Here is a 14,344-nt window from a genome sequence, read left to right as displayed (position 1 = left end):
AAAATCAAACCTCTCCCTCAGTACCGATTTTGAGACACACAACAAACTTTATAGATACATAGGAAAAGACTAGACAGGGTTTGTCCTCAGGATTGTGTTCATGCACAGGTCAAGAATCAAATATCCTTTGAGGACATAACCATGTTTTTCATCACTGCTGTTTATTATGTGTAATTGGTTGGGATCCAGCCCTGGTTGGTGGGAAATGTGCCACCCTTCAGAGCTGTGTTTCCCAAATGCTCTTCTGAATGGCTGGACAAATATGCTGAAGTTTTCATCAAAGCACAGGTTGCTGGAATGCCAGCCACTGTCACGCACGTCTTCACAAACACCCAAAGTTCTGCATGCCCCACACCCCGATAACACAGGTCCTGGAACAGACCAAATCTCAGCCTGAACAAAGGAATAACTGTATTCCTTGCTGCTCTGCTGTACTGCACTTCTGCTCTTTGGCCATGGTGCCCTGACATTAGAGCCCGAGGCCACGGGCTGGCCCCACGCCTCGGTGGCAGAGCTCTGGGCTGCCCGTGGGCCAGCTCTGGCTCTGTGTCACAGGGTCCTCACGCTGGCATGGCCCAGGGGCTGCCCTGGCCTGCTTGGCTCTGGGGATGGACAGGGCTGCTTCAGGCAGGAGTCCCCATGCCCAATAAAGAAAGCAAAGGGGCGCTGGTGCAGAGCCTGGGCCATGGTGGGAAGCGCTGCACCGTGTTGCTGCCGGCATAGGAGCCTGAAGCAGCAGGGACTGAGGGGGCAGAGGGCTCCAGTAAGACCCTGCCGTGGCTGGGGCAGCCTGTGGTGCAGCTCTAGCAAGCAGCCTCAGGCTTGGATGCTCTGGCTCCTTGTCCTGTCCCTGCTCCCCAAGGCAGCAGGCGTTCAAACTGTTTTGCTGGAGGTGAGAATTCAGTAGTTACCCACCACAGTGAGGCCAGACACCTTTTATAAATCTGTTTCTCAGGATATTTCTCTCTGTGTGTTTTTTGCCTTTTTACTTTCCTTTTTTTTAACATTTTATCTCCTCAAAGCAATAATGTCAGTATGTCCAATGTCCTGTGTAGGCAGGGGGAGTGCAGGAGCAGGGGGATCCCTGTGCCTGATGTCACTTGGAGGGGAAGCACTGGCCAGGGGCTGAGGATGCACAACAGGCCATGCTCCAATGGGCCTCCTGATGCTGAAACATGATCAGAACAAACAAACAAAGTAAAAGCTGTAAAACTAAATGACTATTTTTATTTGTTTCTTTGTTAGTTTGTTTTCTCTCTTCCACTTCCTTGTCCCCATCTGTGTGCTCCTTTAGAAAGCAGCCACTTGGCATTGCTATTTGTCGAGCATCTATTTTAAGCACTCATTCTGAGAAACAGATTCATCTCCATGAATCCCCAACACGTTTTACAACCAGCTGCACTACTGGTACTAGAAAACGGGGAAATGGTGTTTTCTTTAGTTTTTCAGTTTTGACCTCTGGTCTGCTCAGTGGGCCAGTCAGGTTATTTTGTGTGCTTGCATCGTTACTGCAAACTGGTAACACCAACCTCTGACATTCCAGTTTCAATATGTAAAATATAGTCTTCCCAGCAGCATTTTCCCTTTTAGTTAGAGCCTTCCTTTTACAAAACAACAGATTTATTTTCAAAATTCCTCTGAAAACATGAGTTTGAGCTGAAATTCTGGATGCATATACTCCGATATAATCAAACTCACATGGAAAAGCAAATGTCCTGGAAAGCCATATAGCTGGGCTGGGTTTATTCAGCTCCCCTGTGTCCCTTCAGTACGTCTGCCTCAAGCTCTGTGAAGGGCTGGGTCACATTCTGGTTCCAGCTTTCTGGCTTGTGCTCATCTCCTATGCTATTTTTTCCCCTGGTTTCCTAGGCTGCACAGGCTGCCAGCAGCAGAGGATTTGGCCTCCAGGATGCTCACAGCCTTCCCTCCAGGCCGGATCTCCGCCCAACACGCGCTTCTTCACGGCTTCTTCAGCCCTCTGCCTCCTCTGCTCCACCAGCTGCCTGCTGGTAAGTTAACTCCCAGTTTCATCTCCCCAGAAAAGAGCTACTTCACATGATATTTGTTATGAGTTTCTTCTGTACTTTGCAAGTCTCTGCCAGTCACCTGGATGCCTCTCTCTGTTCTGCCTGCCCTCCCTCCCCAGGCCCGTACGCTGCAGATTTACATCCCACTGCAGAGCTGGCAGCTTCCTTTTCTCTTTAATTCCGCTTGGCCACAGCATTAATACTAGAAGGGGACCTGGATGGGCTGCCACTGGGGTACATTTGCAATATGTGCTTTGACAGGTCGTTTCTCCCCCTTTCTGGAAGCCCAGGGGGCCAGAGCTTTCCCTCTGGCTGGCTCACAGTTTGTATTCAGTGGAACTCACATGCTGGTCCCTCCTGATGTCCCAAATCCCCAGTGGCTCAGCAAGATGTGCTAGCCCCAGTTCCCTTGGCCTGCTGCTCCTGCTCCCTTTTGATGTGCAGAGACAACAGCTGTTCCTCGTACACTGCTGCACTCTTCTCCCTCAGTTGTACCTGCTTTATTTTCTTCTTCCCTTGCTCCCTCCTCTTGAGCACACAGCTGCATACACACAGATCTGCCTCACTTGCCCTGAGCTGACAACGTTTCTCAAGCTACAGGTTCTGTTCCTCACTAGGAAAAGCTCCCTCCTATTGGGCAACAAGCCAGAGAGCCCTCACATTCCCCACTGCCTCCTGGGCACCCAGTACACTAGTTGGTTTGGTGGGTATTTTTAAGATAGGGGCAATGAAGAAGAAGCCAGCTCGGACTGTGTTGTCAAGCTATTTGAAAACCTAATTTCTGGCTCCTGTGACACACCCCAAGAGATGAAGCAGCCAGCTACCGTCTCTCCCAAACCGCTGCCCTTCAGAAGGTGCTCTCTGTGTGTATGTGCATGAGTGAGAGACATCTGCATTCCTTTTCTGTTCACCCAGCCACAGAGCACAAATCTACTTTGACACTTTTAGAAAAATGAAAAGATGGAATCTCTCAGGAGCCTGCCTGTGCCGGGGGGGTAGGAGGGGAGCACGCACAGCAGGAGGGAAGTTGACTTTTCTTTATACATATAGGGTTTTTTCCATGCAGAGTTTAAATTATGCCTGATAAAAGGAGTTTCGTGGATGTTTCAGTTCTTTCAAACCCTCCTGGCTTCCTCCCAATTAAATGAGGTTTGTCAAAGCCACAGGGCTCTGCTGCTGCCGGAGAGGCGGACAAGTACTTCCCGCAGTGACATCTCCAATCCCCAAGGGAGAAGATGAAAGTGTCAGTGCCAAGAGAGAGAGAGAGAGTGTAGAAAAAAACAGGTACAGAGACAGACCGTGTGAGAGAAAGCGAGAGAGTGAGGAGAAATAGAAGGAATGTGAGAACAGATTGGCACAACGTGTCAATCTCTCGGACAGGCTGCCAGCCAGGGATGGATTCATTTCACCTGGGTTTGGGCACCATCCCATATTTATTATCCCCCACACTGTGGTGAGAAGTACCTTGTGGACAGGAAACTGTAGGGCGTTATCATGGCAACCAACGTGTTGGGAACAGAATCAAAGTGCACAGGGCTGAAACAAGTACAGTATGATCATGCAAGGCCATATTCATGAGTGATTCATTAAGCCTGTAAAAATTAGGCAATTCTGAATAATACCCCGTGTAGCCATCCCTATGGCCATAATCGTGTAAGACATTTCTTCTCTTGTGTCACTTTGGCATCACACTATTTTGGAGTTTAACTATCAGTTTAAAATTCTTGTTGGTATGATAACACAGTGCAGATTTTAAATATATTCTGTCCCCACTTTGTTCTGGAGGATACTGGCTATTAGTCCTCATCCTCTGAAGGAGAAAGTTAAAGCAGAAGGGCAAAGAATGAGCTGGAGATAAAAGGTGAAAGGAGGAGGTTGATCCCAAGGTGTGTGAGAGAGTAAGAGGGAAACAACATATGAAAAAATAAAAGGTTCCCGTAAGAAACTATCTTCTATTTTTATGAAATAATTGCATCTAGAACTGTCCTTCTTATAAGTTACTACGACAAGCTGGAAGCTAGAGGATGTTTTTCAAAGGTCAATTCCTGGGAAAAAATAATTGGAGAAATCAGTGTTTCAAAGATGAAATACCCCTCCAAACAGCATGCTTCTGATTACTGAGGGGAATGGCAATGGCTAGAGACTGGCTGCTGCCCGGGGGTGGGGGTAGCAGGAGCACAGGCCTCTCTGCTTCCTGAGGGTCAGCTTCTGCAGAGGGGAACAGGTTGCTGTTGCTTATGTTCATCTGGATGCAAAGTGATAGAAAAAAAGGAGTAGCCCATGCTGTGAGAGAGAAAGACTCCCTGTCTCCTGAGTGAGGTTAGTCCACTGATGGGTCTCTCCTACAGCTGCTTGCTCCTGTGTCTGCACTGCTGGAAGGGGCTGCTAAGGCCCAGGTTCAAAATCTGCTCATTGTCTTGGTGGCCTTCATTCTACACATGCCACTGGCACCTCTGAATGTAGCAACAGAGGGGAGAAGCAGGGGATTCTCCAGCTTCCTTCCACTGGGGCCAGTACCTTAAGGGATGGCAGTGATGACCTTTCATCACACTGGAGTATTTGCTGTCCTTTTTCTGGCCTTAGACAAACCTGAGACAATTATACGTGTGCAGTGAAGCCCTGTGCTACTGCAGCTCTGCTAAAACTTCAGTCTAACCCTTTGCCACCTGCTAAAGCAGAATGTTTTCTGTCCAATTAATCACTCCTGGAAGAAAGTTGAGATCCTTGAATCAAGAAAGCATAAGCTGTGCTCTCAACTCAGTGTCAGACCTGAAGTGCAAAGGGCCTTCTGAGAAGGTGTCTCACTGCTGTCAGAAAGGTCAGACACAGTAACAATTGCAGCTTATTATTCTTAGTTATAGATTGGGTTTATTTTCTTCCTCTCTTGCACTCAAATGCTTTAGAGCAGGATCACAAGCAGGGAGAGTGAGCAGTGAGATTTGGGGTTAGCACCAGTGCTAAGCCCAAAGAGAACATACTGCAGGAAGAGTTCTGGCTGAACAACAGAGGCTCACGGGCCAGGGAGCTGGCACCTCAGCTCCAGCCCCCAGACCAATGCCCAGGCTCAGCACAGACCCCTCTCACAGCTCAGGAGACCCTTGACCCTGGGCACACCATTGGCACAGCAGTCACTCATCAAGCCCAATTTGTGTGAGGAGGATTACGTGTTGTGTGGATGTGATCCTGGCACTCACTTGGAGGGGCTTGCTCCTTTTGGGTACGGTTGGTCTCTGGTTGTTGCCTCCCCCCAGCAATATAAAAACAGTGTGCCAGGTGGTGACAACACTGTACCACTTCTAAACCAGCCCACAATTCAGAGACAAGCAGGAGGAGGAGGAGGAAGGCCTGATGCTGACAGAGCACTGTCATTTTATTGTGTGTTGCATCTAAACTGATGCAGAGCAAGTGCAGGCAACGAGGATGTTAAGGCTGCAGGCCACTGCCTACCCAAAATCCCATTACTGCTGGGATTAGCCAGCACTGGCAGATGTTATCACAGGGCACATATAAAGAAGAGCTGGCTTTCACATATACCTTGTTTGGGTGGGCTGGCTTCCCTAGGTTCTTCTTCATAGCTAAAAGGTTTATATAGTCACGTTTTTTTTACCCCTGTGCTTTGCCACCTCTGTCTACAGCAAATGGATATCCTCCCCTGCAAATCAGATACAGACACCTAGAAAGTAAAGTCCCCACCAGGGGTATGGATCTGGCTTATAATGTGTTTATAAGGGAATAAACCACAGTTGGTGCTGAGCAGCAAATCAGCTGTCACTCCTGAAGCAGAAGCAGTCTTCTCTGTGAGGTGATGAACTAAATCTTCACTTTGCCTGGCCTGATCTCCACAGTGGTGGGAGTTCTGCTTGTGTAAATACTGGCAGGACACTGAGGTTTGGTATTCTGTCAGTAAGCCACCACGCTAGGACAGAGCCATCACAACAGCACAGGAGTTGTGTGCCAAGGACACAGGCCTCTGGACATGTTGCCCTGCTTAAGCTCTTCTGGCCTGGAGCAGACATTGTGCTGGCAGGTGCTGGGCCCTGTTTAGGAGCAGGGGATGAAGAGGAAGGCAAGAAAAGAAGGTTTCCTTTGCTCACTCCCCAGCTCATGCTCTTGCAAAAGCACAACTGGCACAAAATTTGGCCCACATGACTTGTGGAAACAAAGTCCTACAGACATGGATCAAATGCTCTGGCTCCCATTGATCTCAGGCCAGAGAATCTTTATAAAGGTCTTATTGTTCAGGGAGATGAACTGCTCTTGGGGGGAGTGCTGTTAATACCCTTCATGGAGGCAGATGCTATTGCATCAGAGGTTAACAGACGTTTTTCTGTATTTTGTCTAATTGCAAGTTATATCTGAGGTTTCTTTAACTTCCATTTTCCCTTTAACACTCTTAAATGCAAAACTGAGAAGATTTAGTTGTCTTGTTTGCCACAAAAGACATTCAGTCTGGAACTCCCATGTAGTCATTTCCCATCCTCAGGTGCACTCCTGCCTTCACCCAGTTATCAGTAGAAAGAGCAAACGGGGATGTAGTGATCAGATTTCTAAGGCACAAAAGTTAAAGCTAAGTTTGAGATTGTGACAGCAAGCAACCATGAGCTTAGGAACTCAATTAGCCTGAAAGACAACTATCTCATTATCTTTCCTAAAATGATATAAATACATAAGAATATAAAAATTTAAAATAAACTCTCTCTCTATTGACTGTCTAGATGACTGAATTTCACTGCTCAATTTCTTTAAACACCCACTTTAGTATTTATTTATTCTAAGCGTGAAGCAGCTACGATAATTAGACTGTCAGATTTGGTAAGTTAATGAGGAGTCACTGGAGTGGAAGGTTTTGCATTTGTGAGATTGCTGAAGGAGAGAAGCTCCGTGCCTTCTCTCTGTCTCTTTTTTCTTTTCCTTTTTTCCCCCCTCTGCTGGGTGGGAAGGAGAGAGCTTGGCAGTGCATAGATCCATCTGAATCCTTTTGATTAGCGGGTTGCATTGCCACCACTGTTCTACCAAATAGTATTTTGCTGGTTGCTCCAAGAAATAAGAAAAAAAAGAAACCATAGATGAGATTTCTAGAGAAGGGTGCCTAGTTTAAAGAAATAATTTTAAAAAAAAAATAAATCATAAGGAACAGGGCTGTGAGAAAAAGGATCCCGAATTAGTTTATATTGTGGCTAATGGCACAGGAGAGCACTGGGAGAGTAGCACAGTGGAGGAAAAGGACCATTTTGCAGCTTTTTCTTTAACCTGATTTTTCCACAGGACAATCAGTGCTCACAGTTCCAGGAGTGAGACTGCAACCTGAAATCTGTGACCTGTTTGCTTCTTACCGAAAAGGGCATCTCTCAGGGGGTTCAAGCAAGTTTTGGTAGCAAGCAGGGACAACTGACTAATCTTTGGGTAAGCACGTAGTTGCCACTGTTTCAGCTGCTGCCATCATCCTTACCATGTGAATTCCTTTGTGTGTTGAAAATGGGAAAACAGAACTGACACCCAGGGCTGGATGACCACATCCAGGCTGAGAACAAAGTGGGAAATCTCACATTCAGAGAGATCAGCAAGCCAATGGCCCCAGTGCACAATGCTCAATGGTATCAGGGGAGGCTTGGGCTTCTTTTGTCATATTCCCAAGTCTCAGACCAGTGCCCTTTCCTCTGATGCCTCCCCAGCCAAGATATTGCTTCATTTCTCTATTGCTTAAACTGACCAGATTGCTTTGTTCACCTTTGTCCTTGTCTAGTGAGTTCACATTTTCTAGCTTACTTGTTTTGATTTCACACACAATGGAACTTGAGCAGAGCTAGGCAAAATCTCCTTAGCTTCCAACATCCTTGGGTTTCAGTAATCACTATTTTAATGTGACACACCTCAAAATGATTCTTCAAATGTCAACATTTTTCATCTCCTTTTTGTCACAAAAGACTAACAGATCACTGTTATTGAAAGAAATTAGCAGAAAATACCCTTTTACTATATCCTGTCTCTATGTTTACTTCACGTGTTTGTTAACAGCATATGTCCAGTCGGTGTCACCAGCTGGGTCTGTGCTTGCAGGGCAGACCTGGACACTGATCCTGAGGCCAAACTGGTTTGACTGTCTCCTTATCTGCCAAGCTAAGAGGCAACAGAGCTACAACAGCAGGGCAAACCTCAGCTACCTGTCTGTGCTTCCAAACCCATGTAGCTGGACATGCTACAGGTCCCAGAACTCAGTGCCTGGTCTCACAGCCTCTCTCTACCCCATCTGCCCTCATCATGCAGGCAACAGCAGGCAGACAGGACAGCCATGAGTGCTTTCAAGAAGGACCTGACACTGCCAGCCCTCTGACCAGATTGGGTTTTGGAGGCAGCCTGAATACATTCCTTGCTCACCTGCTCAGCTAAGTGCAGACAGGGCGGCTGTTCTCCCTCTGTGATCAGAGAGGAACTAATCCTGCCAAAAAAGCTGCTTGTCAGTTCCACTAAGGCTTCCCAGACAACTTACTTGAGGAGGGCACTCATGCTTCAGTGTTCAATGACCTTGGATTTGGCCAGTTTTAACAGATTCTGAGTGTATTTCACAAATACATAATTTTAAATAGTGAAATCATGAAAATGGTAGGAGATAGTCTTAAACTTATTTTTTTTATATTAATCTCACCTCAAAGTGATTGTGTCCAGTTTTAGAGCTGCTTACAAAACATACTAAACCAGCTTAAATGTCAGCTCAAGTTTTCTTCTTCACTTCATTACAGGAAAACTTTTCTATAAGCAACGGTGTTCGTATTATTAACTCTCTTTTTTAAAAAGGCATCTGGATTCAGACATGCAAGCAAGGTTATAAATGAAACAGGGTTTGGGGTTTTTTTTTCATTTTAATAGGCTACCTATGGAAAGCAGGGGGTTCTGTATGCTTTTTCAAATCTAATCAGAGGTAGATAGGCATCTAAAGCACAACAGCCTCATGCTGGCACAGAGAGAATGGAATTTCCTGGGAACATAATGAAACTGGCCAGCCTTCCTTCACTGGCCAGCCAGAGTTAAGTTACAAAAATAGACAAACCCAAAGAACTAAACATACCAGGCTCCATCATGAATCCGTGGGCCTTGAGCAACACAGCAAGGAACAAAACATCGTCACAGTCTCCTCCTTGTTCCCCTCCTGGTTTCAGGAAGGGAAAAGACAGTGCCAGGCATCTATCCCAGGGTGATACACACTTCATGCCAATATTCCATCCATTTTCTTTTTTTCTTTCCCTCTGTCTGGTGAGGAGAAACATATGGGCCACTGGAAGCTGTTTCCGTTCTCATGCTGTCTCTCAAAATGCAGATAAATAATGCAGTGCCCCTTATATGTTGTGCTACTGTATACTAGCTAAGTGTAGTTGTAGCCAAAGGAAGATTAGAGCTTCTTTTAAGCCAACTGTTAACAAACAAAGTAACTGAAGTCACTAGCCCTGCAGAATATTTGTCATTAGCATTTATTTTTCCATTTGATTGAGGGCTTAGGACATGGATTTTTATCCTAACAGAACTCCTTTGCAACAGGGGCACATTCTACTCTCCATTACACAAAGGACCTTTAAAATAACTCTTGATATTGACAAAATGAAGCAAAGTCTTTGAGAGTGTAAAAAAAAAAGGGCAGAGTTTGGTCAGAGGGGGTGATATTTTTAAAAGTCACCTTTCAGTAGAAGAGAACGAATTTGTGCAGATGTCCTGCCTTTTGTTTTTCAGAAAGCAATGTCAGAAAGATTGACTTGGCAACGAAGATGTAACAGAACAGTCTGGACACTGGACTTGCAGAATAAACTCAGCCATGTGTTACTTAATAGAGAGATCCCTGGACCAGAAGATCGATGTACAAACAGGACAGATGGGGACTGACAATTGAAAGAATGTAGAGGCTGATCCAAGGCTTACAGAGACCTGTCATTCCTGGGGTTTGCCTACAATCTCCTTCAACAAAAGAGCTCCTGAGGGAAGGAGGGGATTAGTCAAAAGTTGAGTGAAGTCTCCAGGGAAGATGGTTTCTTGGATAAAGTTGTCAACAATAGGAATTGTTTAAGACTATTTGTTATAATTTCCTAGAGGGAGCTTCTGCCATTACTAACAGGATTACCAGCATACTGGTTCCACACCAGCAGAGCATTAGACATGTGCATTGCAGACTGGTTGCTTGGAGCTGGATTCAGGGGTCTTCTTATACTGGGTCCCAAATGTGTGCAGGTGTTGATGAGCAGAGGGGAGATGGCAAAGAATTGAGATGCAGCCAAACACGGGCCATTTTTGGTCCAGCTGTTGCAGAGAGTCTTGGCTCATTAATGAGTTACCAGGGTGGTTTAATCTCCTTGATCTCAGGGCTGCTGACAGACTATGAGAAGGAAAGCTAATCTGAGGTGAGTGCTGATCAGGATACATAGGGAAATTAGAGAGCTCTTTCCCAACTACAGTTACAGTGAAATTTCTCATAGAACTCTTCCTGGAAGAACTGGGAAAGCAAGGAACTTACTGTGTTCATGTACTAGTCTGCTTGGTTTCAGTTATCTGGGATACTCCTTGTCAGCTCTGGGACATCAGAACCCAGAAACCTTGGTATAACCTCACAGCAGATGTGGGAAGAAAAGGAAGACAAAGATAAATCATTAAGATGCAGGCATGCAAATCTTCTTGAATACTCCTTATTTATCTGAGTAGTGTCACTGACACGACTGGGAGAACTTCTCTGAGCAAACATTATGCAGAGCATTGAGACATTGGAAGAAACCCAGTAATGGAGTGATGGGGGAAACGCCAGAGAAAGGGGTGGCATCCATAGAAAGAGCTGGAAGGTGACATTTTTGTGTAAGGGAGCTACATCTCCAGCCCCACCCCAGTCCACTATTTGCTAACCAGACACTGCAGATCTAGGCAGGAAAGAGCACAAGTGTTCATGTTCCCCTTTGCCCTTTCTACAGACATAACTGCAGGAACCTATAGATTAACTCTATAAAAGAGCACAGAGACTGTCTGCAGGCACTGCTCAGTTAAGGGGGCCTGATGAAAAGACAAACTATGTCCCAAAAGTCTTTCCACCTCTAGATACTGTGGACCCAGATCTCCCAAACACCACCCACTCTCAAAGTGAATGGGAATGCCTGGCCTCCTTTGCCATACTTGAACAGAAATTCCCCTCAATATTAGGACCTTCCACCTTTCATTTGCTCTGCAATGAACCTGGAATAATATTACACTGACCTCACAGCAGTGTAAGAAAGATCAGACTAGAGTATCCTACAGAGTTCTACTTAGGCATGTATCTCTGTGTCAGCTTCCCCTGTGCAGGTTTATTGGTGGAGAGAAGGCCATTTGGAACCTTTTTAGAAGAAAAAACAATAGTTCTTAAGCACACTGATACTGGCTGTTGAATTGCAAGAGCTTCTGAGAACTGGGACAAATAAGAAACTTTTCTAAAGTGAATAGCTGGCTGGGTAGGTAGAAGGTAACTGTCCACTCCTGAGTTGTGCTGCATGGTCCCACACGTGTTCAGAGCAGCTGTCCATGTTGCCCAGGTTGGGATAGAGGTGTTCTGCCTTCCCTTTGCACTCTTAGAGATGGCTGGACTAAGGGCAGTGAAGAAGCAGGATCTCTAATGCCTGCCATAGGATGGTTATGGCTGGATATCTGCTCCTAATTGGCAGCCACTAAGTGCTCAAGATATGTTAAATGAAAGGATTTGTTATGCATGGACAGCGAGGGATCTAATGATGGGAACTGAATCATTTTCCTCCTGGTCTCTCTCCAGAACATCAGCTGTAACTTTCTTCTGCCCTGGAGCAACAGAGAGAAGGGCTTTGCTCTCTAACATAGCTGCTACCCCATAATGGCCAAAGCTTTCACACTAAATTGCCAAAGGGTGGAACCACACCTTCTAGCTCTGCATCTGGAGGGCTGGAAAGCCAGGGAGACCCAGCACTCTTCTGTTCACTAACTCAACATTGGAGGCCCAACGCCTCAAATATGCCAGAACAGAGGGAGAAATTGCCCCAGAACCACTCCTCTCCCAAATTAATGGGAGTACTATTTACATCTGGAGTACTGATCTCAGTACATTTTCCATCCCCTGGCTGGCACAATCTCAGGGGTAACAGCTCTCAAGGAAAATGGACATAGTGTTGTAATGAATCAGGAAGAGCAGGTAACAAGAAACACATCTGAATTCATGTGTGAAGTTAGTGCCCCCCAAAAAGGTGGTCTTGCTTCCCACATTTCCCTCCCTGCTTCAAGCTTCACAGTCTTTCTCTCTTTTGCTCTCTGGCACTTTTCTAAGCTCTCAATGAGCTGATTTAACTCACCAAACAGGTGGGAAACTATTAACTCTTTTGCTGAGTTAGTTTTTCATTGCTCTAGTGAGCTGAACCAGATTATGAAGGGGTCAGAGAAGTACCAGACTTCATGCATGGCTGAGTATGGAGTGGGAAAGGAGGAGCAGGAAAAAGCCATGAAGTTCAGTTTCTCTTATCTCCACCCTGTTCACAGCTAGTTGGTGTGGGTGGTCATCCCCTGTCACATCTGGATGTTTGATGTTCTCCTTTGAGCTAACAGCCAAGTAGGTTCTGGTAAGTGCTCTGTATTGCTATCATGTATGTGGGTGCATCTCAGATCTAGGTGTTTGCTGTTGAAGACCTCCCAAAAAATCCCAGACATTGGCAGAGAGGAGCAGGACTGACCTTTCCTTTTTTCCAGAAAATACTTTCTCTTGGCAGAGGCAGGATGCCTTGGTAAAGCAGGTGAGAGTTTATGAAGTGCTTGTAAATGGAGATCGTTGTGCTCGAGGGTCATCAAACTGTTTCTTCTCACCACCTAATAAAAAATTGAAAACAAATCTGAGATTTTGGAGAAATCTTTTTACATCCTCTTTTCTGTAAAGAGAGTTTAACAGCAGACTTAAATATTTGCTTTAAAAACATCTTGAAGTAAATGAAATAACTTCTTTCCCAGGCCAAGATTCTGTTTTACTTCAGCTCAGAGCAAGTTTGTTGGCCAAATTACACACCCCCAGGAAAAAATCTGAGCAAAGCCCTGTCTGTAGTGGCGCAAGCGGGCACTGCTCTGTGAGGTGGGGGGGAAAGCACTGGGAAAATCCCCCTCACAAGCCAGAGCTGCATTTGGGGAGCCCAGATGAAAGCCCTCATGTGGGTCATGTGACAGGTGTCACTTCAGTAATGATATTGGGGCAGAGATAAAAGTCCCCAGCGGCTGGTCATGTGACACTGCTTCATTACTGGCACAGCAGGTGGCCGGCGAGTCTCAATGCCTCCATTTTTTTATATTATTTTTTAATTTTTTTTTTTTTATTCTGTGATAATGAGAAAATGTTTAAACTTCCATCTCTGTGTTTAAACACTTCTTCATGCTGACAGCAGCAGGAGATCCCTTGATCAGCTGTCAGATGGGAAAGTGCAATTTTTCTGGAAAGTAAACAGCGTGTTTGCCAGTTGGAAATCATTTTCTGTTTGTTGGGGCTGCTGGTTGTGGCGTGATGGAGCCATGTCACAGCATCTGACAGCTCAGGAGAGGGGAACAGAAAACAGGCTGAGAAACGGGTTATTCTGATAACAGGAGCTTGAGATTTTTGACACTTTGCTATTGTTTATTGTGGGGAAAAAAGCCACTGCTTACCGATTGCTTATGAAACTTCTAAGGCAGCAGCTCAGTGTCAGGGTGAATACATGGGACCTTCTAAAAGAAGCTCCTGCATCTTAATAGAAACTTTCCTAGGAGAAAAACAAAAGGGACACACAAAGGGATGGAGTGGATGTGGTGACACGTGAGGGTGAAGGTGGCCAGATCTCATTCCCGGCCAGCAAGAACAAACAGAAAAAGTCTCCTGGTTATATTAGACAAGTTCTCATAGTTCTGATGTCACATAGTCTTGGGGAACTCTCTGGGAGTTTCAGGTGAGACAAGGAAGGCAAACGTGGTCACAGGGTCATGCCAGAGAGCTCAAGCCCATCCCAGAGCAGCTGGGGGCTGGCTGGAATCAGCTGCTACGCTCTCCTTCAGAAGTACCCCACTAAGTTCACTTCAAATGCTCACCACATTTTTCACTTTTTGCTATTAGGCAAATACCCTCTCAAAGTCAATTCCCATAGAGAACAAGAGAGAGATAATGCACATAATTTTAATTAAAATTAAGGTTTGAATGTGCATATGCAGAGGCATACACAGCGTTTTTTCTATGCAGACACAGACAACATCTTATATGCAGAATCAAGACATCAACCTGATTTCAACACTAAGGCTAATTACCCAGAGCACAGCTTGGATCAGGTATTGGATATTTGCAGCAGCTA

At 45.6% G+C, this 14,344-nt stretch overlaps 1 protein-coding gene across 1 annotated transcript in view; it reads left to right on the top strand.

The window, feature by feature from the left end:
* Positions 1–7,402, top strand: part of LOC103779979 (cyclin-dependent kinase 15-like) — a gene marked incomplete at its 5' end in the record, with an annotated part of 33,590 nt that extends 26,188 nt beyond the window's left edge. Inside the window, 2 exon segments of the mRNA XM_008947626.1 lie at positions 1,870–2,009; positions 7,293–7,402. Coding sequence (XP_008945874.1) covers positions 1,870–2,009; positions 7,293–7,402 — 250 coding nt within the window.
* Positions 7,403–14,344: the final 6,942 nt, after the last annotated feature.

The sequence above is a fragment of the Merops nubicus genome, unplaced genomic scaffold (genome assembly GCF_000691845.1).
Source record: "Merops nubicus isolate BGI_N331 unplaced genomic scaffold, ASM69184v1 scaffold8139, whole genome shotgun sequence".
Classification (NCBI taxonomy): Eukaryota; Metazoa; Chordata; class Aves; order Coraciiformes; family Meropidae; genus Merops; species Merops nubicus.
Note: the sequence above shows the minus strand (reverse complement) of the source record. Positions and strands in the feature narration are given on the sequence as shown.